The sequence below is a fragment of the Canis lupus genome, chromosome 6 (genome assembly GCF_003254725.2).
Source record: "Canis lupus dingo isolate Sandy chromosome 6, ASM325472v2, whole genome shotgun sequence".
NCBI lineage: Eukaryota > Metazoa > Chordata > Mammalia > Carnivora > Canidae > Canis > Canis lupus.
The window spans coordinates 54032791-54057926 of NC_064248.1; the positions used below are offsets into that span (position 1 = coordinate 54032791).

Genomic DNA, 25136 nt, shown 5'->3' on the forward strand with positions numbered 1-25136 from the left:
GCTGGTGACTACCTAAGTATTTTCTAGTATTTTCTAAATATATTTTTAAGCTGTTTTTTTTTAAGGGAAGTAGAAAGAAAAACTAAAGAAAAAATTCCAAATAGAACAGTAGTGATGTGAGGAGAAGCAGAAGAAAATGGAGTAATGAAAATCAATGGGAGGGAAAGGTTCAAATACCTGACTGAGAGAAGACAAGAGAGGCTAGAGAAGGAAATACTCTTTGGACTTGAAAATCTAGACATTACTGGTGAATAACAATGGCAGAAACTAGATTGCAGCAAATTAAGAGTGAATATGAACAAAGAAAAATAAGACATCAAACATGGATTAACCTCTTTTAAGAACATTGAGTTTTTAGGAAAAAAGAGATAAGATGACTAGTTATGACTAGTTCCACTTGCATCTGGACTAAGATGAGAACTAATCCCCAGGGACCAAGTTGGGGTATCTGGCTCTGGAGACCAGAGAGGCCCACAGTTTTAGCTCCCTGGCATTATATAATGTGTAACTTGAACAGTTGGCATAGAAAAGCGTTCTGCATGTTAGGTTGGTAAAGTTCTCCCAAAGTTCAGAACTACTCTTGGATATGGTGGTTGAATCCTATAGTAATGGGGTCCTGAGGCCTAAAGAGACAATGCCTCCACCTACCTCCACTCTCATAATCAGTAATTGCCTCTTGTGCATGAGATAGATGGCTTGTTCTCTGGAGAATCGGGGATCCATGCTGGGTGTGGAAATGAAGGACCCAAAACACCTTAGCCACAGCTGGAGTTTGGGCAACCCCCTACTCTTTAGAATATCATGGAGGGGGGCAATACATCAACGAATATGAACAGACAAAAGAGAGATGAATCAGCAACAGTGAAACATAAACTTCAGGCATTTTTGTTTGGCAGATTAAATTGAAAATATGACTCCCCTCCATCCCAAACCCCCATGAAAAGACTCACAATCAAATTCTAATTAAAGTTGGTGCTGTTTCTTTAAAGTGCCAGAGAAAGTAGCAATCTTTGTTCTGATACTATAGGGCCAAAATTATTTTAAAAGGAATATTTCATGGAGAAAGGATTGGATTGGATTGGATTGGATTGGATTGTCTCTGACGAAAAAAAGTGCTATTGCAATGTGTGCTTAAATTTTAGATGGCATAGAGATCACTGTGGTGGGAAGACTAAACAACTATTGGGATATTTACCTTCACCCTTAGTCATGAGACTTAAGGTCATTATCCTCTGGAACCACAAATGACTAAGGGGAAAAAAAAAAAAAAAAAAAAAGAACGCTTATTCAGATGAAGCCTGAGGCATTGGGATATGGAAAAGAAACCAAGGAATAAAAAAAACATCCTCTGATGGGAGGTGGATGAATATTTCTGAAGGACAAGAGGGGCCACCAGACTGAGACTAAGAAGAAATACAACAAAATGGGGAAAAGGCATTTGAAAGCTCCTTTCTTAGGCAGTTTGTTAGGTCTTTTCAGAGAGTTATTGCAGAGCCATATGGTGATGGCTAACAGGGAAGACTGGCTAAGATAGAGCAAACCTAATATACTGCATTTGTTTGTTTCCTTTTGTAGGAGGGGCAAGTCAGGTCAGCACAAATTCAACCAAGTTCTTAACCACTCAGCCACCCTTCAGGCTCGTATATTATAGAGGTATCCTGTATACATAGGACAGTGTCATTCTAGGTCAAGGCCTGTGTCAGTCAATACCTACTTCTCTAGGGTTGAGATGAGAGGGTCCTGCTTCCTCTTTACACTGAGAGGAGCCTCCATATGTGGAGTCCACTAAGAATCGGCTGCCTGGCTACATGCTCAGATGACTACCTCTCAACACCTGAAATACAACTTTGCTTTGTGCTCACCAGAAGGCTTCAGGAAACAGCCCAATTGTGTAAAAACAGGCTGGGAGTGGAAAAACACTCTGGCAAAAGCATAAAGGTGTGGTTAAACACTGGAGTGACATTTTCATGTGGTTGGGCTGTGCCTGGCTGGTAGTTTAAAAGGGTTATGCTGAGCCAGACTGATTGAGGAAGGGTTTTATTGATCTTGCTTTTATTTTTTAATGGGGGAGACTTAAGCTTTGTAGGCTAAGGATAAAGACACGGTGAGAGTCAGTGGTTAGTCAGGAAAGAGAGGGCATAATTGATGGAGGATACTGACCATGGGAGGTTTTGTTTAGTTTATAGCATTTTTTCAGAAAGGGAAATCTAGAGATTCTTTTAAATTTTGAAGTTAAGACGAAGGTACTCCCTAGTTCCCTAGGTAAATACTCATCAAATATTTCAAAGTGGTAAGACTTTCTCAGGTTCATTTGTTATCTTTTATGTTACTCCAAAACAAATAAAACCTGCAAAGATCTCATTGGAGTACTAGAGTGGAAAAGAGAACCTTAAGTTTGGGAAATAGCTAAGTTATCTGAGATTTCTACCAAAAAATATTGTTGGTAAATTAACAACCCTGTCTGTAACAAATTGAGAAGAGATTTCACAATGAATAGGGCACCTAGTCCTGATATAAGGTGAGTAGAACATTAAATAAAGCACAGAGACTGATAAAAAACCAGGTTAGGGATCCCTGGGTGGTGCAGCGGTTTAGCACCTGCCTTTGGCCCGGGGCGCGATCCTGGAGACCCGGGATCAAATCCCACGTCGGGCTCCCGGTGCATGGAGCCTGCTCCTCCCTCTGCCTGTGTCTCTGCCTCTCTCTCTCTCTCTCTCTCTCTGTGTGTGACTATCATAAATAAATAAAAATTTAAAATAAAATAAAATAAACCAGGTTAAAGGTCACAGTAAGAGTTATTTACCTGCTGTGGTGAAATGTATTCATATACATTTTTTTGTTTACACAAAACTTGCAAGAGAAAATAACACTAACCTTTAAGTAGCACATCTGTATATTTCATTCTTCTTATCCCCTTCTTCTTAATGTAACATGTTTTCTGCATTAAGTGTCTTCCCTAGGTAACATCACCATATTCCTGAAGCCACTAGATGGCCACAGTACATCCACCGGAAATCAAATCAAAGCAGCAGCTGCGATGAGTTAGTGTTAGCGTGGTAAAGCCTCAACTTCCTCACCTACAAAATGGGGATGATAATAATACTTAAGTTCACAGGAAGCTGTGAAAAGTGGTTGAGAAGGTATATAAATGCCTACTGAATGGTAGCCTGCATGTTTTATTATGCATGTGAATTTCACAGGTACAATGTATAGTCAGATAAGAGAGAAGGTACAATCTGTGTGTTTCTAACAAGGACAAAGAGCTCTCTGGCAGCAAAAAAAGGATTTGGGAAAGATAGGGTGGAAAGGGAAGATGTACAATGAAGAAAAGACAGACCCGATTGGCAGGCCAGGCAGAGGCATTGTGGGGAGGGAGGGTTGGGATGAAGAGAAAATTAATTAGCAAGATTTCAAAGAAAAGCAGTATTTAGTGCAGAAATCTAATTGTTTCTGACTTTATTTATAGGTCTAGAATTGAAAATATGGTAACTGAAAATTAAAGGAGCCATTATTGTTGTGGTTGTCATTAATAAACAGTACAATGTGGTGTGATACTTACCGTGATAGTCTGGGAATGTATTTTTAAATAAGATTTTAATGTCTTGCTAAATTTGGAACTGATCAGGCATTTTGTGTGTATAAGGCTGGAGCAAGGAATTTATAAACATATCTGGAAAGATATACCTAAGATAAATGAACATAAAGCAAGAGAATAAAATTAGTGCGTCTAGTAATTTCACTGTAAACTTATCTTAAACAAGGCATGAATCAAGAGTGATTATATACAGAGAGAGAGAGACATGTCTATTTACTCTAATATCCTTTTGGAATGCAATTGAAGAACAAGCTAGAAAACAGAAGCAATTCTTAACTGGAATATTAAAAACCCACTTTAAAAAAATGTTTTTTGGTAGGCTCTACACCCAACATAGGGCTTGAACTCACAATCCCTAGATCAAGAGTCATATGCTCTATCAACTGAGCCAGCCAGGTACCCCTGAAAAGGTCACTTTTTAAATATCCTTTGCCTCCTATTTAGCTCCAATTTTATAAAGAAAAAGTCATAGTAGAGTATATTTCTATTTTCCTTTCTTTAATATATAGCACAACAGCTGATATAAATAGATGACAAATACTTTTAATGATACCGTAGAAGGGAAGAGTATGGCTTTCTGGAATACTGACTGCCAATTCCGGGCTCTGTGACCCAGAGCAAATGATTTCTCTGTACCTCAATGTCTTCATTTGTAAAATGGGATCATTATAATGCCTACCTTGTAGGGTATTGAGAATTACTTAATTCATGTTCTGAGTGCCTGGCATATAGGAAGCACACAGTAAATGCCAATTAAATATTAACAATTGCCTTAGCCTTTAAGGGTTAGTATTCAAGGAATCCTAGCACGTGGCTTCATTCGGGAAAAAGCTGCAACTTAAACATGTATTAGTATATTTGACAAGGAAAAAGTCTTGGCTATAGCAAAGATTTGGGTTGTACTGGGACAATTTCTGTCCCCTATCCTACCACATCTTCCAGAAGATGTCTGTGGCAGTCTGTGGCCCAGACGAAGAACTCCCTTCCAAGTTTACCTTGTCATGGGCAAACATAATGCTGATCAAAGCAGTCTTCCTGGCTCTTGCAGAATAGCTTCAGTCTTTATCCATAATTTACTACTCTCATTAGGCTTCAGGATTGTTGAACTCTGTTGGGAAAGGGCCTACCTGCCAGGGTCCCTAGTGCCCCATGCTCCAAGGCAGCCCATGAAAGCATTGGTTAGGTAGCTTTTCTCTAGGAGGCCCTTTCTCTCTAGGAGGTATGCAATTCACATAGTCAGGGTCATTATTGAGTCACTGCTTGGGTATTAACTGTTACTGCCTTACCACTGTAACCCCAGGACCTAGCCCAGTAAGCTGCACATATTAGGTACTTGCAGAACTGAACCCAAAGAATCGAGAGCCTGCCCTCCACCGTATTTACTTCAAGCCCTAGAAGCCTCCCAGATTAGCATTATCCTGATTATCAAGATATTATTATCTTCATGATTACTTTAAAACTTCTATATTCCCCCAATCTGACACAACTCCTATTCCTCACCACCCTTCAAACCCTTTCACAGCATACTTTGGACCTCCTAATCTGTAACCTGAAAACTTCCCCTCTATCTTCAACTTCTTTTTGAATGACTTCTCCACCTCCCTGCAGAAGCTGAAGACTTGCTCCTCAATATGTCTCTCAAATGGAGGCCATTTGTTTCTCACACATGCACAGGAAGTGGGGAAACTCCTGATCCATATCACTGCTTCCAAATCATTTCTCCTTCTTTCAAAAAAACTAGCTCCTCTGAAGTTCTTGATCATGCAGTTGTACCACCCCAACAGAATATAGACGGCATACTTGTATTAAGGTGAGGATGATTTAATAGAGGTACTATTAACAGAGGTAGGAATGAGGGAAGGAAGGCACAAGGGACAGTGCAGTCACTGAAAGCCAGTAACAGTGGAACTGTCACCATCCCTTGGCCTGAAGGAATAAGGAAAGGGAGCTCTGGGGCCCAGAAGGAGAGAGAGGTGTAGAAGCCATGTTGAAGAGCAGAGACCTTCCATTCAGGGACATGGCCTCCCTGCATCAGATCTACTAAGGCACCCCACTGGCCAAACCCAACCAGAACCCAACAGCAAGGAAAATGTTGACTGAATCCACAGGTTTCAGCTCTCACGGCTTGGAGTGAGGTGGAGAATAAGGAATCTTGAGGGACAAATGAAAGACATCCAGCTTATACCCAAAGGTCTTTTTGGTTGCTATCATCTTCTACACTCTTCTTGAAAACTTGAGCTCATCTTCCTCTCCACCCCTTAGTGACTTTGGCATCCGTGTGCGTGGCCCTTGTATCTTTTTCATCCATTCTTATAGTTACGCCCTAAAAACTACTATCAGTAATAACACAATACTGACTTCAAGCATCCCACTTGCTGACCACTGCCTCTTATCTCTACAGTTCACTGGCTCTAGTTCTTTCATTGCTAATTTTCAACCTTCTTTAGGCCTCCAATGCCCTGACTTTTCATTCTGTCACTATTCACCCACTCTCCTACCTTTACCTCCCGTCTTCACTTTCCCACTATGTTCAGAGAAAGTTCCACAGACCTTGCTCCCTTGAGAAGAATCTTATCTTGCTGATGTATTCACCTGTCAAAAATCTAACTTTGGTTAAAGCCAACTATCTGCCTTTTCCAGTGGGGAAAAAGACATAAAATTATGCTGACTGGTTTCTCTCTAAATTTGTTATCACAAGCTTCAAGTGGGCATTCCAATCTCCCCAGAAATCCTACGCCAATCCTTGCGAATGTGCCAATTACTTTTCAAGATGATTATTTCCCAACTTCTTTCTCCTTGAGCCTCTCACTCTCTACCCTGAATCTCCACACACTCATCTATTTACCACCAACTCTATAAACCTCACAGTACCTGCATTATATCCCTGCCTTATACCCTGTTATCTTGGGATAAGGGTCCCTCCTCCTATCAAAGCCCAGTTCCTCCACTTGTGCTACATTCTGACCTTCTTCATCTTTTGAAGAACTTTGTTCCTACTCTCATTCCTTTTCTCTCTTGCATCAATTTTCCTCTATGGGCATTGTCAACATCAAATGAATATGTCCAATAGTTCCCATCTTAAAGTAAGTTTCCTCAATTTCAAATTCTCCATTTCCCATCCAATTTCTCCATTCCCTTTCAAAGAAAAACTTGAAGTAACTGCCCACAGACACTGTATTTCTTCATCTCCCATTCTCTCTTCTGCCCATTTCCAACTGCCTTCTGTAACCACCATTTCATGGAAATGCTGTTCTTGCTTAGATCCTCAGCGACTAATTTAAGTCATGTGATCCCAACTATGAACAGCATGTGATATAGCTAACTGCACTCCCATTCCTGAATCATTCTCTTCTCCTGGTTTTTGTGGATACCACTCTTTTCTGATTTTCCTTCTGTCTCCCTGGCTTTCCCTTCTCTATTTTTCTTGCTGGCTAAAGCCCCTTTATTAGACCTCTAAATGTTAATGACCCCATATTCTTCGCCCAATACTGTAGCCACTAGCCACATGTGTCTATTTCAATTTAAAATAATTTAAGGAAAATTAAGATTCAGTTCCTCAGTTGCACCAGCCACATTTCAAGTGCTCAACAGGCACATGTAGATAGGAAACAACGTGGACATAAAACCTTTCAATCGTCGCAGAAAGTTCTATTGCACAAGACTGACCTAAACTCCCTCCCTAGGTGATCACACCCAGTCTCATGGCTTTCAGTACCATGTATATGCTGACTTCTAAATTGAAACCTCTAGCCCTGACCCAAGCTTCAGATTTGTATATGAAACTACCTATTTGACATAACCACTTGTATGTCTAACAGGCTATTCAAACCAACATCCAAAACAGAACACTTTATTTTCATCTTCTCCTCCCCTTTGTCAACCCACAAAAGCTTGTTTCTCTTCCTGTCCATCTATTCTTAGCAAATGACACCATCCAACCACTTTTGAAGTCAAAACTCTAGGAGCCACCCTGATCTCCAATATCGAATCCAACAATGAGTCTTAATGACTCTATAAAATATATCTCAAATCTGCCCTCTTCTACCTCCAGTATCATCTTTTTAGTCTAAGTTTCTCATCTGGGTTATTGTTCTATTTATACGAAATCCACTGTACCTAAATCTAGCACATAGCACGTGCTCATTAAATGTTGATAAATTAACAAGTACAATCCTACTTAACAGCGCAAAATAATCTTAACTTTTTTAATATTCATGAATAATAGAGATTTTCCATAGAAGCTTTAGAAAAATAGATTTAAAAGGATAATAAAAATCACTTCCCAGATAGAACTTTACTTACAATTAGTTATGGCTCAATAGCATTACTCATTGCCAATTTTTTTTTTAAGATTTTATTTATTTATTCATGAGAGACACAGAGAGAGAGGGGCAGAGACAGGCAGAGGGAGAAGCAGGCTCCATGCAGGGAGTCAATGTGGGACTCGATCCCGGGATCACGCCCTGAGCTAAAGGCAGACGCTCAACTGCTGAGCCACCCAGGCGTCCCACTCATTGCCAATTACTAATATTTTTCATGCCTTCACAGCACTATAATTTACTTCTATGCATCTGTAATCTGCATTGGTGGTGCAACTTACTCCTCAAGAGAAATTTTAGTTGCTGCTTGCCACTCAGCCTTGCTTTTCCTGATTAATCCAGTACAGCTTCTTGACCTCTTGATTATCTACACATTTCGTGCCTGTCACAGCCCAGGGATCACTGATTTCGTTTAGGAGTTCCCAAGTTTGTTCCTGTCCCTGCCTGCCACCTAACTCCTCTCTGAACTCAACTTCCTTGTCAGGAACACTGAATATTTTGACCCGAGCCTTAATTCAAAATAATCAATAATTCTAAACAATGTCTGCTACTCCTCCCTCTTTGATTCACTGCATTTACTGGCAACCCCTAAAAGCTTGATCATCCTCATTCATTCCAGCTGCATGCCAATGTGGTCAAGCTGGTTATTTCCTACAGATATAGGTAATTATAGAATTGAGGTGATGGGGTAAAGGAGAGTGCAAGGGTGTCTTCTGAGACCTGCAGTCTAGTAATTATTAATATGCCTGACATCTGCATTACCTGTGTTGGGTTACAAAGCCATCTGGGACACAACATTTTCACAGCAATCCAAACGCTATTATTTGCCTAACCAACAATCATCTCTCCTTTACCCTCCTCCAACTTCCTTCTCTCCAAGAGACCATTGTGTTCAGTACCCACCCTCCAACCAACAGCTGGATACAACAGGTATGTTGTATGCCATGCTCCACCCTACCCAAGCAAGCTTTGAGGTCTCATCCCTTTTATGAATAAGCAAGTGACATAAATATGGCCAGAGAGCATGAAAGAAAGTTGGCTGTAAGGGATTCAGGCAAAAGTTTCCTCACCCCTTAAAAAAAAAAAAAAAAAAAAGACCCAATGACAAGATAATGTCCTTTTTTTGGCTCTGGAGATTTCCCCCATCTGCATGTAATTTCTGAGACGCTAACATCTTCTTTGAAGTATAAGGGGCGAGCCTTACGTTGAAGACATTGCTGGGAATGGCAGAGTGGGCAGATGAAAGAAAACTACAACCTTTGTAATATACTTAAGTTGTTTTTTATACTGTGCCAGAGGCTCTGGACTTTGAACTATGTATTTATAAGCCCAGGGGATTCTGATTCCATTAAAATTTGAGGCACTGACTTCTAAGCCCACAACTATAAACCTTCTCCACCACTTCCTAGCTAAGAAATCCTAGGCAAATCATTGAACTTTTATAGAACCCGTGTCTTTATCCTTAAAGAGGGAAATAATATTCACCTTTTGGCCTCATTGTGAGGGTGTAGGGTTAAGAGGATTTGATTGGAAGACTGAATATGGGAAGCGCTGTGAAAATGATGCTACCAAGTCCCTGAATGCTTCTCAGACTTGCCTGCTGATAGAAATTGATACACTGCTTAGATGACCTGATCCCAGGCCTCTCCTGAGGGACTGCATTTTAAGAGACACATTCTAGGCTCCAGGGAAGTGTGATCATCAAGCAAGTCTGGAGCAAAGGAATACACGATGTAATACTCCTATGCGGAGTTAGCATTTCTGGTTTCTGAATCTCCATCTGCCACTATCCCTTGAGCAAGCGGTTTCATCTTTCGGGACCTGTTCATTCATCTGTATACTTGCCCTGTCTAACCTGTAGTGTGTACGGGACTGATGACGAATTACACTTGGGGTGAGGGGGCTTCTGTAATCTCAGTTATTTTTATATTGCTGCAATGCGGGTCAAATAGGCCTCAAAAGATACGCAAAATTGGGACTGGCGGAGGTGCTGGCTTTGTGGTAAAATTAACTGAGTATTAACTGTAGGCGCTGCCTTCTCTCTCCTGCTACCTTGAGTCACTGAGCTTCCACTCCTCTCAGGATCATGGCATAGCTGGAGGTGATCGCGCTCGGCCACTCGGATCACAAAGATCTGTGACGACGCCTAGAAAAGTTAAAAACACGAGTGTCGGGAAAGAGATTGAGATGAGGGCCTTACATTCAATTTTTTCGTACTAAAGTAGCTTTTACTGGCAAGTACGGTCTGCACGTGCAACAGAAACACTTCCTCCGGCATTTAAAGAGGAGGAAGGGGAAGGAAGGAGAGGGAAAGGGGGGAGGGGAGGGCAGAGGAGAGAAGGGGAGGGGGAGGGAGGGGAGGAGGGGGAGGGGAGGGAGGAGAAGAGAGGGGGAGGGGGGGAGGGAAGCGAGGGAGGGAGGGAGGAAGGAGGGTTGCAAGGAAGAATGAAGACAGGCGGCGTATGCTATCGGCCTCAGGTGGAATTCCGAGTCAGCGGCGCCGGACACCTCCGACTTGGGAGCTCCGGAGCCCTGGGGCGCACAGGTGGCCTGACCTCGTCACGGCAGGAAATCACACTTGTCTGGCGCTGAAGCTGCCGAACTTCAATCCGTGCGCGGGAGCAGCCGCGCGGCACTTCCGCCCGCCGCCCCAGCTCCTCCCGGCGCCGGCAAGCCCCGCCCCCGGGCCCGCCCCGCCCCGCCCCGCCCCGGGGTGCGTCTCCGCGGCGCCCGTACTTCTTGAACTTTGACCGCGGCTGAGGGTGGTGCGCATGCGCCCTGTCTCCGCATGGCGAGCGTCCTTCTCCTGGCGGCGGCGGGAGCTGCGGGGGCCGCGCTGCTGGCGCTGCGGCTGTGGGTTGTGCTCCGTAGTCGCGCCCCCGGGCCGCGTCAGTCTCTCAGTCTCTTGGTGGTGGCTGGGTCCGGTAAGTATTGGGGCGTGACCGTCGAGCCTGGGTCGCTCACTACAAACCCCAGAGTACACCGCGGCGCTCTCCTCTAGTCTCTTTAGCCGTTTTCGGAGCGTTGCCTGCTGGGATTTGTAGTTCCCCCCCCCCTCCGTATTACCGGACCCGGTCCGCGCGGCCGGTGCAAAAGGCTGGTTTGCAGACGCGGCGCAGGCATCTTTTAATGACAAATGAGTGACTTACGCTGGTCTGTAATTAAGCTTCCACGTGGCCTGTATCCTTCTGACTAATCATCATTGAGCAGAAAGGACGCAGAAGCCTCATGACGCTAACGTGCAATCTTCCGGAGTAAAAAATTGCTGCTTTGCATTATTAATCGAGGCATTTTGTCTTTAGTTTAGGGATCACCAATACTACATGGCAATTGAGGGAAAGTGAATTGTCACATTTATAAAATACACAAATCCATGAGGATAGAGACAACATAGAAAATACACATTTCAGAATATGGTGTCAGACTGTGAACAACAAGCTGCTGTGTCAGGAAATACAATTTAAGAGTATTTAGATTTAACAATTTAATTTTACCAACTCGGCAGGCCCTCACAATTTTAAATGGGGCAAGTTCTGACAGAGACAGATAAATTGTGTGCATTTAGAGATGCTAGGAGACTGTATCCACCTAGAATAGTGTTTATAGTATGAGCAAGTGTTCTAAACTTATGTTCAAGTATAATTCATTATTTTCATTCACTTAACGTATATTGAGCTACAAGAGAGGCCAGGCCCTATAGGCTAAGCTCTGGAGACAGCAAAGCCGACTACTGCTACTACTTGTCACAGAGTGGAGACCAGGTACTGAAGCCATGTGAAAGGTACAAGGATATCACAGCGAATGACATGGAGGTCGTGGAAAAACTATCAGAAAACAACGAAAATAGAAAACAAAACAAAACAGGTATTCAGCTATAACCTGGGGAGTACAGACTGCTATGGAAGTCTCCTGGAAGGGCACCATTTTCTCTGAACCTGCAAAGTGCTGTCTAAACTGGGACTTGAAAGATGACCAGGAAGCAACCAAGGAAGAGGGTCAACCAAAGAAAGTGGGACCTGGGGCTCTGAGGACTGGGAGGGTGTGAAGAGAAGTTGATAGGGCTTGGAGTGGTCAGAGGTGCGAGGGCACTGTTGCTTGGAGTTCCATAGGGAGCCCTAAGCCCAGTCCAGATCCCAAAGGGCGCTGTAAACCATCCTCTCTAAAGCTATCAGCACCACTCCACTGCTTCACATCACCTAGGGGTTAGGACCCTATGCTCTAGCTTAACGTAATCCTGGAATTGAATCACATCTCTGCCCCTTACTAACTTGATCTTGGGCAAATTAGTTAACCCCACTGAGCTTCCTGTTCCCACCTTAAAAAATATGAGATGAGGGCAGCCTGGGTGGCTCAGCGATTTAGGGTTTGGTGCCTGCTCTTGGCCCTGGGCATGATCCAGGAGACCCGTATTGAGTCCCATGTCAGGCTCCCTGCATGGAGCCTGCTTCTCCCTCTGCCTGTGTCTCATGAATAAATAAATAAAATCTTTAAAAAAATATATGAGATGAAAGGAGGTGATGAGAGATTAAATGTGGTGGTATTAAAAGTGTATAGCAAATGCTTGACATATAATAAGCATTTAATAAATGGTGACTGTTGTTAATCCTGGTAGCAAAGGGGCTTTTAAAATACTTTTGAGTGGAGAGTGACCCAGTTAAATCTAAGCTTTTACAAAGATCATTCAGCTTGCATTGTCACAATGTTTTGACAAAGACTGAAGTAGGGAGACTTCTGGTTTGCAAGTGGGAGGTGAACGAAGGAAAGGCTCAAGAATGATGTCCAGGTTTCTGTCTTGAACGAATGGATGAATGGATGTTGGAGCCATTCACTTGACCGTATTAGATTTGGTGGACTGGGAACCAAAATTAAAATTGAGAATTAGTCTGGCAAGTGGTGCCTTTGTCATTCACACCATTCAAGGTAGGGGGAGGTCAAGGACCTCAAAGAATCATCCAAGTCAAAGAAAGACTTGTGATCAGACAAATAATAGTTCATGCCCAGAATTTTGGAGGAGTCAGGAAGGCATTTTCAGTATTTACCTTTGAATACCAAAAAATGTCTAGTCTTTTAGATTTCCATAAAATATTATTAATCAACCACATATATTCAAAGAATATCAATAAAAATAACAAATTTTCTTTGAAATCCTGTATGATTTCCTTAGGCAGATTTTAGATTTCATACCAAAGGCTCATCTACCTGTGCATTCAATAATAGGAGTGCCTACTATTTTCAAGCCACTGGAGATCAGCAGTAACAAAATGAACAGAAGTCCCTGCCATCATCGTGCTTACCTTCTAGTGGAACAAGGGTTAGAGGAGACAAAAACAAAAGAAATAAATAGACTGTATATTAAATTAAATGGTGATAAATACTATGAGGTAAGGAAAGGAGGTGGCATTTTAGATGGAAGTGTAAGGGAAAGCCTCCTCAGGGAGATGACAGCTATCAAACACAAGGAGGCCAGAGCGGCTGGAGTAGACATAAGCCAGGCCCATGAGGATAAAAAGTAAGGGGTCAAATTACGAGATGCCTCTTATTGAATGTGAGAATGGAATCCCCTGGAGGGTTTTGAGCAGAGGTAAATAATTTGATCAACTCTCCCTAAAGGATCACACTGGATACTGTATTGAGGATAGACTGATACCTTGAATAGACAGGTGGAGCTAGGAGAGCAGATCAGGAATTTGTGGTCATAGTTGATGTGAAGATGATGTGGCCTGGTGCAGGGTAGTAGCCAAGGAGATGATGAGAAGGGATTGGATTCTGAATGTATTTTAAGATAGGGTAGACCTGAGAAGATTTTGTTCCCAAAGAATATATCTTAATAAATAAAAGAGTAAAATGGAAGATAAAGCCCATCATTTTAATGACTTTATTCAATGGCAAGGTTAAATCTTCAAAGAATGTATTCAGTAAATGTTTCCTTTTAAAAAAAGAAAAGACGGGACGACTGGGTGGCTCTGAGCATCTGCCTTTGGCTCAGAGCATGATCCCAGGGTTCTGGGATCGAGTCCACATCCGGCTCCCTGCATGGACCCTGCTTCTCCCTCTGCCTGTGTCTCTGCCTCTCTGTGTGTTTCTCATGAATAAATAAATAAAATCTTTAAAAAAAATAAAATAAAAAAAGAAAAGACTGTTAAAGCAGGTATAATGAAGTTTTAATTGCAATGGAAAATGGGAGTATTATCCCTTTTATCCTTAATTGGTCCAGCTGTGAAAACAAGTACCTGCTTTGCAAACTACATTTTCTCAAGGCTAAAAACAAAAATACTAAAATGAATGTAAATCAGATGGTGTAAATTACATGCCCCAGAAGAGAAGATGAGTGACAAATTATAAAGTATGGTTCTGATTCCTCCTCACTACATAATATATGCCAGTTTTATTTCTATATCTAATTCCTTCTGGAACCTAAAGAGCAATCCTTCCCTTTCTTCTAAAAGAAAATACGTGTGGAGAAACCAGACACTTAATTTGTTTGATTATCCTTCTAGATGTTCACTACTGAAAGCACTTCCATACAACAGTAACAGTGGGGGAGAGTTTAGCAGATGGGGGAAACAGTGTGACCAGAGGCAAGGAGGAGGTAACAAATAAAAACACAGAGAAAGTTAAGGACATCAACTTGGCTGAGGCTGAGATATTGTGAAGTGAAACAAAATAGGTATAATAGGGCTTATTGAGAAAGAGTTTGATTGCTTTGCTTAAATGCTATATAGTTAATGCGAGAGGTTGATGTTCTTTTGGGGTTTTTTTTCCCCATGAAGGAAACCTCAGTGTATACAACTTTTAAATTCATGATTTTGAAATTAAAGTATTAAAATTTTGGAGATCATACAGTTTCAAAAACTGAACAGGTGTTTGGTGAAGCAAGTGAATATTTGACCTGTAGGGTGCTGAGACCTCTCTTTGGAGCGGGGGTTACAGGGATAAATGGAAGTCTTCCCTAGGAAGCCCCAAGCCCTGTGGGTCAGTGCTCATGCCTCCCTGACGTCACATCTCAGCACAGAAACCCTCAGTGACCATCTTGACATTTTCCAGCCTACTTTCCTGATCTCTATTCCCTTATCCTTCTTTGCAGTATTCCCACCATTCCTTGAACACACATCTCAGCTCTTGCCATCTCATGTCCTAATAATCCTGCTTCTACCTAGGGGCGCCCTGCTCCTATTTGTCCATTAGTTTCACCTTTCAAGTCCTCTCAGCCTTTACCAGGCATCTTCCTTCCTCTTAAAGATTGTTTTGTTGTAACCATTTGCTCGCCTCCCCTCTGCCCCCATTTATATTTTGCATGCTGTCTTGTATCACTCTTTCTTTGTCTGTGTGTGCCTTTCCCTTCTTCTACCAGGCTTCTTGATAACAGGAGTTGTGTCTTTTACTTCTTTGTGCCTTCCTTAGCACCTACTGCTAGTGCCAATTTTATTTTTATATAGTTATTATCTTCTTCCCCCATATAAAAGTAGTATTTATACAAGGGCATAGATTAGTGTTTCCAAATGTTCCTTTCGTAAATACGTAAAACATAACATTAGTATAACATAGTCAAATAAATATGTCCATTGGGGGTTTCTCTTTTTTTTAAGGTTTTATTTAAATCCCAGTTAGTTAACACCGCGTACTATTAGTTTCAGGTGTACAATGGAGTGATTGAACACTTCCATACAACACCCAGTGCTCATCATAAGTGCCCTCCTTAATCCCCATCACCTATATCACCCACCCACCCCCACCCCTCTGGTAACCACAGTGTGGGTTTCTTAATCTTAAACCTTCCAATATTTTTTCCAGGTGGGCACACCACTGAGATCCTGCGGCTGCTTGAGAAGCTATCCAATGCTTACTCTCCTAGACATTATATCATTGCTGATACTGATGAAATGAGTGCCCATAAAATAAATTCTTTTGAACTAGACCGAGCTGACAGAGACCCCAATACCATGGTAAGTGATCATTTCTATTTCTAAGAAAGTTAAAAGTTGAATATTGGGTTGAATTTATCTCTGGAAACAATCTTGTGGCACCACAGTTCCCTGCCCACCCAGTGCAGTCAAGTGTTTATTGCTGATGAAATACATTTACTCTGCTACTAAAAGATAAGAATTTCTTTAAAATACATCTTCAAGGGGTGCCTGGGTGGCTCATTTGGTTAAGCCTTCAGCTCAGGTCATGATCCCAGGGTCCTGGGATTAAGCCTCATGTTGGGCTCTCTGTTCAGTGGGGAGCCTGCTTCTCTCCCTCTCCCTCTGCAGCTCCCCTTGATTGTGCTTGCTCTCTCGCTCCCTCTCTGTCAAATAAATAAATAAAGTCTTTAAAAAAAAGAAAATACATCTTTAAGTGGTAGCTTAATCTCTTATATTCTTTTAAATAGAGGAAATTGTTTTTTCAGTTAATTCCCACTGGGAAAATTTTAACTTACATAAAGCATATAGTGCATCTGCTTTCTGGCTCTTCACTAAAATTCTTCATCAATATATTACATTTCTTTTTTTTTTTTTTTTTAAAGATTTTATTTATTCATGAGAGACAGAGAGAGAGAGAGAGAGAGGCAGAGACACAGGCAGAGGGAGAAGCAGGATCCATGCAGGAAGCCCGATTATCCCAGGACCCCAGGGTTAGTGTCCTGAGCCAAAGGCAGATGCTCAACCACTGAGCCACCGAGGCGTCCCAATATATTGCATTTCTTGATGATGTATCTATGACAGTAGTAGTCATAGATATATCAAATCGTATTTGTACCTGCCTTTAAAATTACTTCTGTTTCTGGTTGCTCACTTCAGTTTAGCATTTTTGTCAGAATTAGGGGTAAAAGAACAAAAGTGAAACTACTTCTTTATGAAGGAAGAAAACTCAAACTGTTCCTCGCATTGTTTGTCTCCATCCTTCCCTCCCTTTGATACCTGCCCAGCCATGACGCAGCAACAAGGTAGTTCAAGGGTGGAAGGCAGCTTAGGCTACTCGAAGTGTTTCTCTGTGCTTTTTGGACTTGGGGACCCAGAAGATGGAGACAGTCTTTCTTTGGGGGCAAACCCTATAAACTAAAATTTGAGAGCTGCTGGCAGGCATGTTTTCACCTGGTGAGTAAAGATAAACTACAGTTGGAGGAAAGAATGAGGTTAATACACAGGAAGAATAAAATGAGCAAACAGGTGGTAAGTTCTGCCCTCAGTAACCCCAGGGGTCCAGTTGCATCTGTGTGGGAAAATGGGGATCCAGCAATATCACCCATCTCCCCCTGCCCCTCATTTCTGCTCTCACCTCCTCACCCCATACCACTGCCAGGCTCTTCTAAAGCCTCTTTCAGTTGAGTTTTGGTCAGTCATAAACAGGATCCCTAAAGCACTGTTAAAATGTATTCTTGGAAATTCCATGTCAAACAAGAATCTGCCTGCTGTTATTCAGCCATAACAAGGTGCTGTGGTCTGTTTCTTCTATGTGGAGGATGAGCCAAGTGCTTTATTTCTGTTTTAGGAATCGATACTGTATCTGTTTCTTATGGCCTCTATAACAAAGTACCACAGATGGGGCGCGGGTGGGGGGGGTGGGGGGTTGGCTAGGCCAAGTTCCTGCTGGAGGCCCTCAGGGGAGAGTTCCTCCTTGCTTCTTCCTAGCCTCTGACGGTTGCCAGCACTCCTTGGCATTCCTTGGCTTGTGGCAGCGTCATTGGAATCTCTGCCTCCATGTTCATGGGGCTATTTCTGTGTCTCTGTTTTCACATTCCCTTCTGATCAAGACATCAGCCATTGGATATAGGACCCAGCCCCATTCTGTATGACCTCACCTTAACTTGATTCCATCTACAGGACCTTTTTCCAAATAAGGTCACATTGACAGGTTCCAGATAGACAGGAATTTTGGGGGAACGCTGTTCATCTCTGTGTGCTAGTAATTGATCCTTTTAATAATGTGCGGGACAGGGGCACCTGTGTGGCTCAGTGATTGAGAGTCTGCCTTTGGCCCAGGGCGTGATACCAGGGTCCTGGGATCGAGTCCCACATCAGGCTCCTTGCAGGAATCCTGCTTCTCCTTCTGCCTGTGTCTCTGCCTATCTCTGCATCTCTCATAAATAAATAAATTTTAAAAAAATAATAATAATGTGTGAGACAGATAATACTATTCTTATTTTATGAATGAGAAAATTGAGACCCAGAGGTATAAGGTTCTGCCTAATATGTGACACTTACCTAAATGTGTCTTCTCTAAAACTTTTTCTATATAGACCACTCTGCTTTTTTTGTGTATTCTTTTCTAATCCAAAAAGCTAAGTGAGAAAAGAATGCTTTGGGGATTATTCACAGCATCAGAGTCTAAAAATGTCATTGAATCACTTATCTTAGTGTATCAGAAATGATGGAGAATTGTAGAATACAATGGTGATTTTTTACACAAGTGGAATATAGTATTATAATTTAGCACTGATAAAGACTAGTTAAAATATAAAAGTCAAGTAATTACAGAATTGTTATTGTTCTCAACATAAGGAACAGGTATTTTTCTAGCCAGTTATTAGCATATATATTATTATCTTCTTTTTGGAGTTGGATCCAATCAGAGGCTCCAATTTTAATTTAGCATACATGTTGAGTTTTTCCCCCCTGGTCCATCAGCATATGTATTACTTGCTGAATTTCATGGTCTAATGAAACATTTGGAAGATTGCTTTATACAGGAAGTGTTTGAGGGTTTTTTTTTGAGTGGGGGTTGGGGGGGGAGTGGGGGGGGAGTGGGGGGGGAGCAGAGGAAGAAAGAGGCTGAGCATGGAGCCTGACACAGGGCTCAATCTCACAACTCTGAGATCATGACCTGACTGAGCCAAAATCAAGAGCTGAACACTTATCTGACTGAGCCACCCAGGCACCACTATAGAAATATTGTTACAGACGCTTTAGAGCCCTGTAAGTTGGGTATCTTTCACTTTATTTTATTTTTTAATTGAAGTCTAGCTGACACACACTGTTACAGTAGTTTCAGGTGTACAACATAGTGATATGACAACTCTATGTATTATGCTGTGCTCACCACAAGTGTAGCTCCCATCTGACACCATACAGCACTATTACAGTACCACTGACTATTCCCTATGCTGTAACTTTTTATTCCTGTGGCTTACACATTCCATAACTGGAAGCCTGTACTTCCCACTCCCCTTCATCCATTTTGCCCATTCCCTTACCCTCTCTCCTCTGGCAGCCACCAGTTTATTCCATTCTAATGGGCCTGATTCTACTTTATTTGTTTCTTTTGCTTTTTAGATTCCATTATAAGTGAAATCATATGGTCTTTGTCTTTCTCTGTCTGACATATTTTACCTAACTTAATACCGTCTAGATCCATACGAGGTTTGGGTCACCTTAATACAAAAGCCAAAGATTTTGAATTTTTAAAGTGCCATTATTTTGTCTCACTATCAAAGTGGTACCACCAGTGTAGGACTAAGCAATTTTGTTGGACTACCTTCTTCCACTGCTGGGGCAATGCAACCCTTTTTAGAGAAAAAATAATATCTCATTCCTAAGAGGGTCTCTACTCATGAATTCAAAGCTGGGAAGAGGCGAGCCATTGAGGGTTATAGCTTAAACATGCCTGTTATCCTTTCTGCTGGCTACACCATATGCCACACGTCGGGGAGAGGCCAAGTGGAGAGACCTTCCTACTGAGCTTTACTCAAAGGAAGAATCCACTTATTTTCTCTTTTTTCACTACAGCTTAGGGGACTTGTGCCTGCAGCCTCCTAGACAGCTATCTATTATTCCATCCTTGGAGCTCACAAGACTGGGGAGAAGGAGTTTTGCTGAAGAAATCAGTAGTAGTCAATATATTTGCTGGCAGAGCCCTTATTAGCCGAGAAGATTGAACAATGTAGATCTACACGGTCTAGTACAGTAGCTACCAGCACTGGCTCAGCACTACTTATTGAATACTTTTTTTCACTGATCTGCAATGCTACCCACTGTTAAATCAAGTTTCTATGTATGTAAAGATCTGTGTGTGAGCTTTCTTCTTTGTTGACTGGTTTGTCTATTCCTACTATCAGCTCCCATAGTCTTACTCTGCAGAAGTGTCTTAGCGGTTCTTTCTTTTTCACATGGGTTTTTTAGTTAGGTTTGACAAATTCACAAAGAAACATGTTAAAATTTTTATTTGAATTGAGTTAATCAATGCATCAATTTGAGGAGAACTTAAATCTATATGATGATATCTTTCTATCCAGGGACATCATCTATCTCTGCATTATTTAGGTTTCCTTTAATGCTTTTCAATAAAATTTCTAATTTTCTTCATAAAAGACTTGCATATTTTTTATTCTTATATACTTTGCATATTATTTATTCTTATGTACCTTATTTTATTATCGTTGTCAGTGATTCACCTTTTAATGTGATTTACAGTGTTACAGCGTATAAAAATATATTCGATTTGAGTATAGTGATCTTTTAAGAACCACCTTGCTGCACTCTAATTTCAGTAATTTAGACACTTTTGTGTTATCATCTACAAAGATATCATCTGCAAATACTAACAATTAGTGATTCTTTCTAATCTTTATACTTTTTATTTCTTTTTCTCATTTTGTTGTTAGACTTCCATAATAGTAACTAATATAAGCAGTGTAGTAGTCATCCTTACAGTCTTTCTGATTTTATTTTATTTTATTTTTAAAGATTTTATTTATTTATTCATGAGAGACAGAGAGAGAGAGAGAGAGAGAGAGGCAGAGACACAGGCAGAGGGCGAAGCAGGCTCCAAGCAGGGAGCCCAAAGTGGGACTCGATCCCACGCCTCCAGGATCACGCCCTGGGCGGAAGGCGGCACTAAACCGCTGAGCCACCAGGGCTGCCCAGTCTTTCTGATTTTAAAAATTTGCCAAGAGTTTAATTTTAAACCATATTTGGTGGTTGATTTTTATCGAATGTCTTTTCTTTATCACAGATGATCATACTATTTTTCCCATTTTATCTGTTTTCATGGGCACTTATGTGGTATGAACTAATTTGAAGTCAAAAACTTAAGATATTAAGTCCTCCTAAAAAACAAGGCTTTTAGAATTTTTTAACTGTAAGCACCTCTTCCCGTCTTACATATTATTATTTAATGTTTTGGTTCTACCTTATTTTTATACCACCCAAATTACTTAATTACTATTATTGTTTTATACAGTGCTTATTTAGATTTATCTTGTTTGCTTACTCTTGCTTTTTCCTTCCTTTTGGAGCCATTTTCTTTCAGAGTGTATCTTTTATTCTTCCATGGAAGGTCTATAAGTGATTTATTCTTTCCATGTTTTTTTCGGCCTGAGAATATGTTTTGGTTTTGACCTTCCTTTAATTGCATTCTGCATTTAGAATTCTAGGTTGAATTTTTTTCCCTTCATAAATACGTATTTAGCATTCATTTATTTAACAAATACTTGTTGAATACTTTCTGAATATTAGTGATACAGTAGTGAATAAAACATGCAAGAATCTTTCCCCACATTCCAATGGAGAGACAATAAACAAGATAATCAAGTAAAATGTATAATATGTTAGTGTTAAATGCTAAGGAAAATAATAAAGCAGGGGAAGGGAATATAGAATATTGGGGGATTAAAGGGAGGTTGCAGTTTTAGGCGAAGTGGCATTTGAACAAAGACCTGATGGGGAAGGGATGATCAAAAGCCACCTGGGAAAGAGAATTCTTGGAGTGGAAACAATAACTGCAAAGAAGACCCTGAGATGGGGTCATGCCTGGCATATTTGCAAAATAACAAGGAGATCTGGGCAGCCTGGGTGGCTCAGTGGTTTAGTGCCGCCTCCAGCCCAGGGCGTGATCCTGGAGACCTGGGATCGAGGCCCACTTTGGGCTCCCTGAATGGAGCCTGCTTCTCTCTCTGCCTGTGTCTCTGCCTGTGTCTCTCTGTGTCTCATGAGTGAATAAATAAAATCCTAAAAACAACAACAACAAGGAGATCAAATTGGCCAAAGCAAAGTAATCAAGGAAGAGCTGAATAGATTGTGAGCCCATAGAAGTCAGGGTGAGGATGTTGAGATCAGATTTCTTTAAGACCTCGTGATCCATTTTTAGTCTTAGAAGTTTTTTCCCCCCATGTGTGAAATGGGGAACCACTGGGAAATTTTAGATAGAGGAGTGATGTGATTTTTTTTTCTTTTTCTTTAATTGAAGTATGTTGACATATGATGTTACATTAGTTTCAGGTCTACAACATAGCAATGTGATGAGTTTATATGTTATGCTATGCTCATCCGAAGTGTAACTCTCATCTCTCACCATAATAATGCAATTATAATACCCTTGACTATATTCCCTATTTTGTACCTTTTATTCCTGTGAGTTATTCATTCTATACCTGAAAGCCTGTGCCCCCATTCACCCATTTTGCCCATCCTCCCAGCTGCCTTCTCTCTGGCAACCATTAGTTTGTTCTCTGTGTTTATGGGTCTATTTCTGCTTTTTGTTTGTTCATTTGTTTTATTCTTTTTTAAAATATTTATTTATTCATGAGAGACATACACACAGAGAGAGAGAGAGCGAGAGAGAGAGAGAGGCAGAGATACAGGCAGAGGGAGAAGCAGGCTCCATGCAGGGAGCCCAATGTGGGACTCGATCCCGGAACTCCAGGATCACGCCCTGGGCTGAAGGCAGCGCCTAAACCGCCGAGCCACCTGGGCTGCCCCATTTGTTTTATTCTTTAGATTCCACATGTAAGTGAAATTGTATGGTATTTGTCTTTCTTATTTCACTTAACATAATACTCCCTAGGTCCATCCATTTATCACTAATGGTAAGATTTCATCCTTTTTTTTATGGTTACGATCCCATTGTGCATGTATACTGTATCATTTTTATCCATTCATCTGTCAGTGGCCACTGGGTTGCTTCCATATCTTGGCTACTTTAAATAATGCTGCAGTAAACATGGGGTGCATATATCTTTCCAAATTAGTGTTTTTGTTTTCTTTGGATAAATAACCCTATAGTGGAATAATTGGATCATATGGTATGGTATTTCTATTTTTAGTATTTTGAGGAATCGTCATATGGTTTTTCACAGTGGCTACAGCAGTTTGCATTCCCACTAACAGTGCACAAGAGTTTTCTCCACATCTTTATCAACTCTTTGTTATTTCTTATCTTTTTGATTCAAGCCATTCTGACAGTGGTAAGGAGATAGCTTATTCTGGCTCTGATTTGCATTTCCCTAATGTTGAGCATCCTTTCGTGTCTGTTGACCATCTCCATGTCTTCTTTGGAAAATATCTATTCAGGTTCTCTGTCCATTTTTAATCAGATTATTTGGGGTTTTGGTGTTGAGTTGTATAGTTCTTTATATTTGGGGATATTAACTCTTCATTGAATATACCATTTGCAAATATCTTCTCCCATTTAGTAGGTCACCTTTTGTTGAGGATTTCCTTTGCTGTGCAAAAGCTTATTATTTTGATGTAATCCCAATGGTTGATTTTTGCCTTTGTTTCCCTTGGTTTAGGAAGCGTATCTAGAAAAATTTTTCCTTAGCCAGTATCCAAGAAATTACTGCCTGTGTTTTATTCTAGAAGTGTTATGGTTTCATGTCTCGCGTATAGGTCTCTTTTTTTTTAAGATTTTATTTATTTATTCATGAAAGACGACACAAAGAGAGAAAGGCAGAGATGTAGGCAGAGGGAGAAGCAGACTCCAGGCAGGGAGCCTGATGTGGGACTTGATCCTGAGACCACAGGACCATGCGCTGAGCCAGGGGCAGGTGCTCAACCATTGAGCCACCCAGGCGTCCCACATATAGGTCTTTAATTCATTTTGAGTTTATTTTTATGTGTGGTGTTAGAAAATGGTCCAGTCTCATTTTTTTGCATATAGCTGTTCAATTTTTCCAGCACCATTTATTGAAAAGACATCTTTTCTTCATTGTAAATTCTTGCCTCCTTTGTCATAGATTAACTGACCATTTTAGCATCGGTTTATTTCTGGGCTCTCTATTCTGTTGCATTGATCAATGAGTCTCTTTTTGTGCCAGTACTATACTTTTTTTATACTTTTATTACAACTTTGTAATAAATTTTCAAATCTGGAATTGTGATGCCTCCAGCTTTATTCTTCTTTCTCAAGATCATTTTGTCTATTTGTCTATATGATCATGATATGTCTTTCTATTTGTTTGTGTTGTCTTCAATTTCTTTCATCAGTGTTTTAAAGTTTTCAGAGATCATGTCTTTAATCTCCTTGATTAAGTTTATTCCTGGGAATTTTATTACTTTTGGTGCAGTTGTAAATGGAATTGTTTTCTTAAGTTCTCTTTCTGCTTACTTTGTTAAGTGCATAGAAATGAAACTGATTTCTGTGTATTTTATATCCTGAAATTTTACTGAATTCATTTATTCTAATAGTTTTTTGGTGGAGTCTGTAAAGTTTCCTATGTATATAGCATCATGCCATCTGCAAATAGTGACAGCTTAACTTCTTTCTTACCAATTTTGATGCCTTTTATTTCTTTTTCTTATCTGATTACTGCCTAGGACTTCTAGTACTGTGTTGCAAGAAGTGGTAAGAGTGGACATCCTTGTCTTGTTCCTGATCTTAGAGGAAGAGCTCTCAGTTTTTCAACATCGAGTATGATATTAGCTGTGGGTTTTCATATATGGCTTTTATCATTTTTTAAAAGATTTATTTATTTATTTGAGAGAGAAAATAGGAGGAGGGGTAGCGAGAGAGGGAAAGAATTCAAAGCAGACTTCCTGCTGAGCAAGGAGTCAGATGTGATGCTTGATCCCAGGACCCTGAGATCATGACCTGAGCCAAAATCAAGAGTCAGATTCTTAATTAACTAAGCCACCCAGGCACCCCTTCATATATGGCCTTTATGATGTTGAAGTATGTTTTCTATAAACCTGCTTTGTTGAGAGTTTTTATCATGAGTGGATGTTGAATTTTGTCAAATGCTTTTTCTCTGCATCTGAAATGATCATATGATCTTTACCCTTCATTTTGTTGATACAGTGTATCACATCGATTGATTTGTGAATATTGAACCATCCTTGCACCCCCAAAATAAGTCCCACTTGATTGTGATGAATAATTCTTTTAACCCACTGTTGAGTGTAGTTTGCTAGTATTTTGTTGAGGATTTTTGCATCTTTGTTCATTAGGGAAATAGGCATGTAGTTTACCTTTTTTGTGGTGTCTTTGCTTTTGGTATCAGGGTAATGCTGGCCTCAGAATGTATATGG

At 40.8% G+C, this 25136-nt stretch overlaps 2 protein-coding genes across 9 annotated transcripts in view; one reads left to right on the top strand and one right to left on the bottom strand.

Annotated features, from left to right (window-relative positions):
* The window catches only part of TLCD4 (TLC domain containing 4), a 103500-nt gene extending 92892 nt beyond the window's left edge, over positions 1–10608 (bottom strand). The window contains exons 1-4 of one of the 6 annotated variants that reach the window (XM_025417552.3): positions 10470–10608; positions 9967–10060; positions 3560–3684; positions 2875–3077 (exon numbers count right to left, since the gene is read on the bottom strand). The gene's annotated coding sequence lies outside the window, so the exon portion shown is untranslated. Of the gene's footprint in view, positions 1–2874; positions 3078–3559; positions 3685–4590; positions 4810–9966; positions 10061–10469 lie in introns of those variants that run through there. The other 5 variants (XM_025417554.3, XM_025417551.3, XM_049111639.1 and 2 more) reach the window with 5 other exon arrangements.
* A 33-nt stretch (positions 10609–10641) lies between these two features.
* ALG14 (ALG14 UDP-N-acetylglucosaminyltransferase subunit) overlaps positions 10642–25136 on the top strand; it is an 89627-nt gene continuing 75132 nt past the window's right edge. Inside the window, exons 1-3 of one of the 3 annotated variants that reach the window (XM_025417564.3) lie at positions 10977–11094; positions 11590–11778; positions 15706–15857. In XM_025417564.3, the coding sequence (XP_025273349.1) occupies positions 11721–11778; positions 15706–15857 (210 nt within the window). In that variant the 5' untranslated portion in view covers positions 10977–11094; positions 11590–11720. Of the gene's footprint in view, positions 10839–10976; positions 11095–11589; positions 11779–15705; positions 15858–25136 lie in introns of those variants that run through there. The other 2 variants (XM_049111640.1, XM_025417563.3) reach the window with 2 other exon arrangements.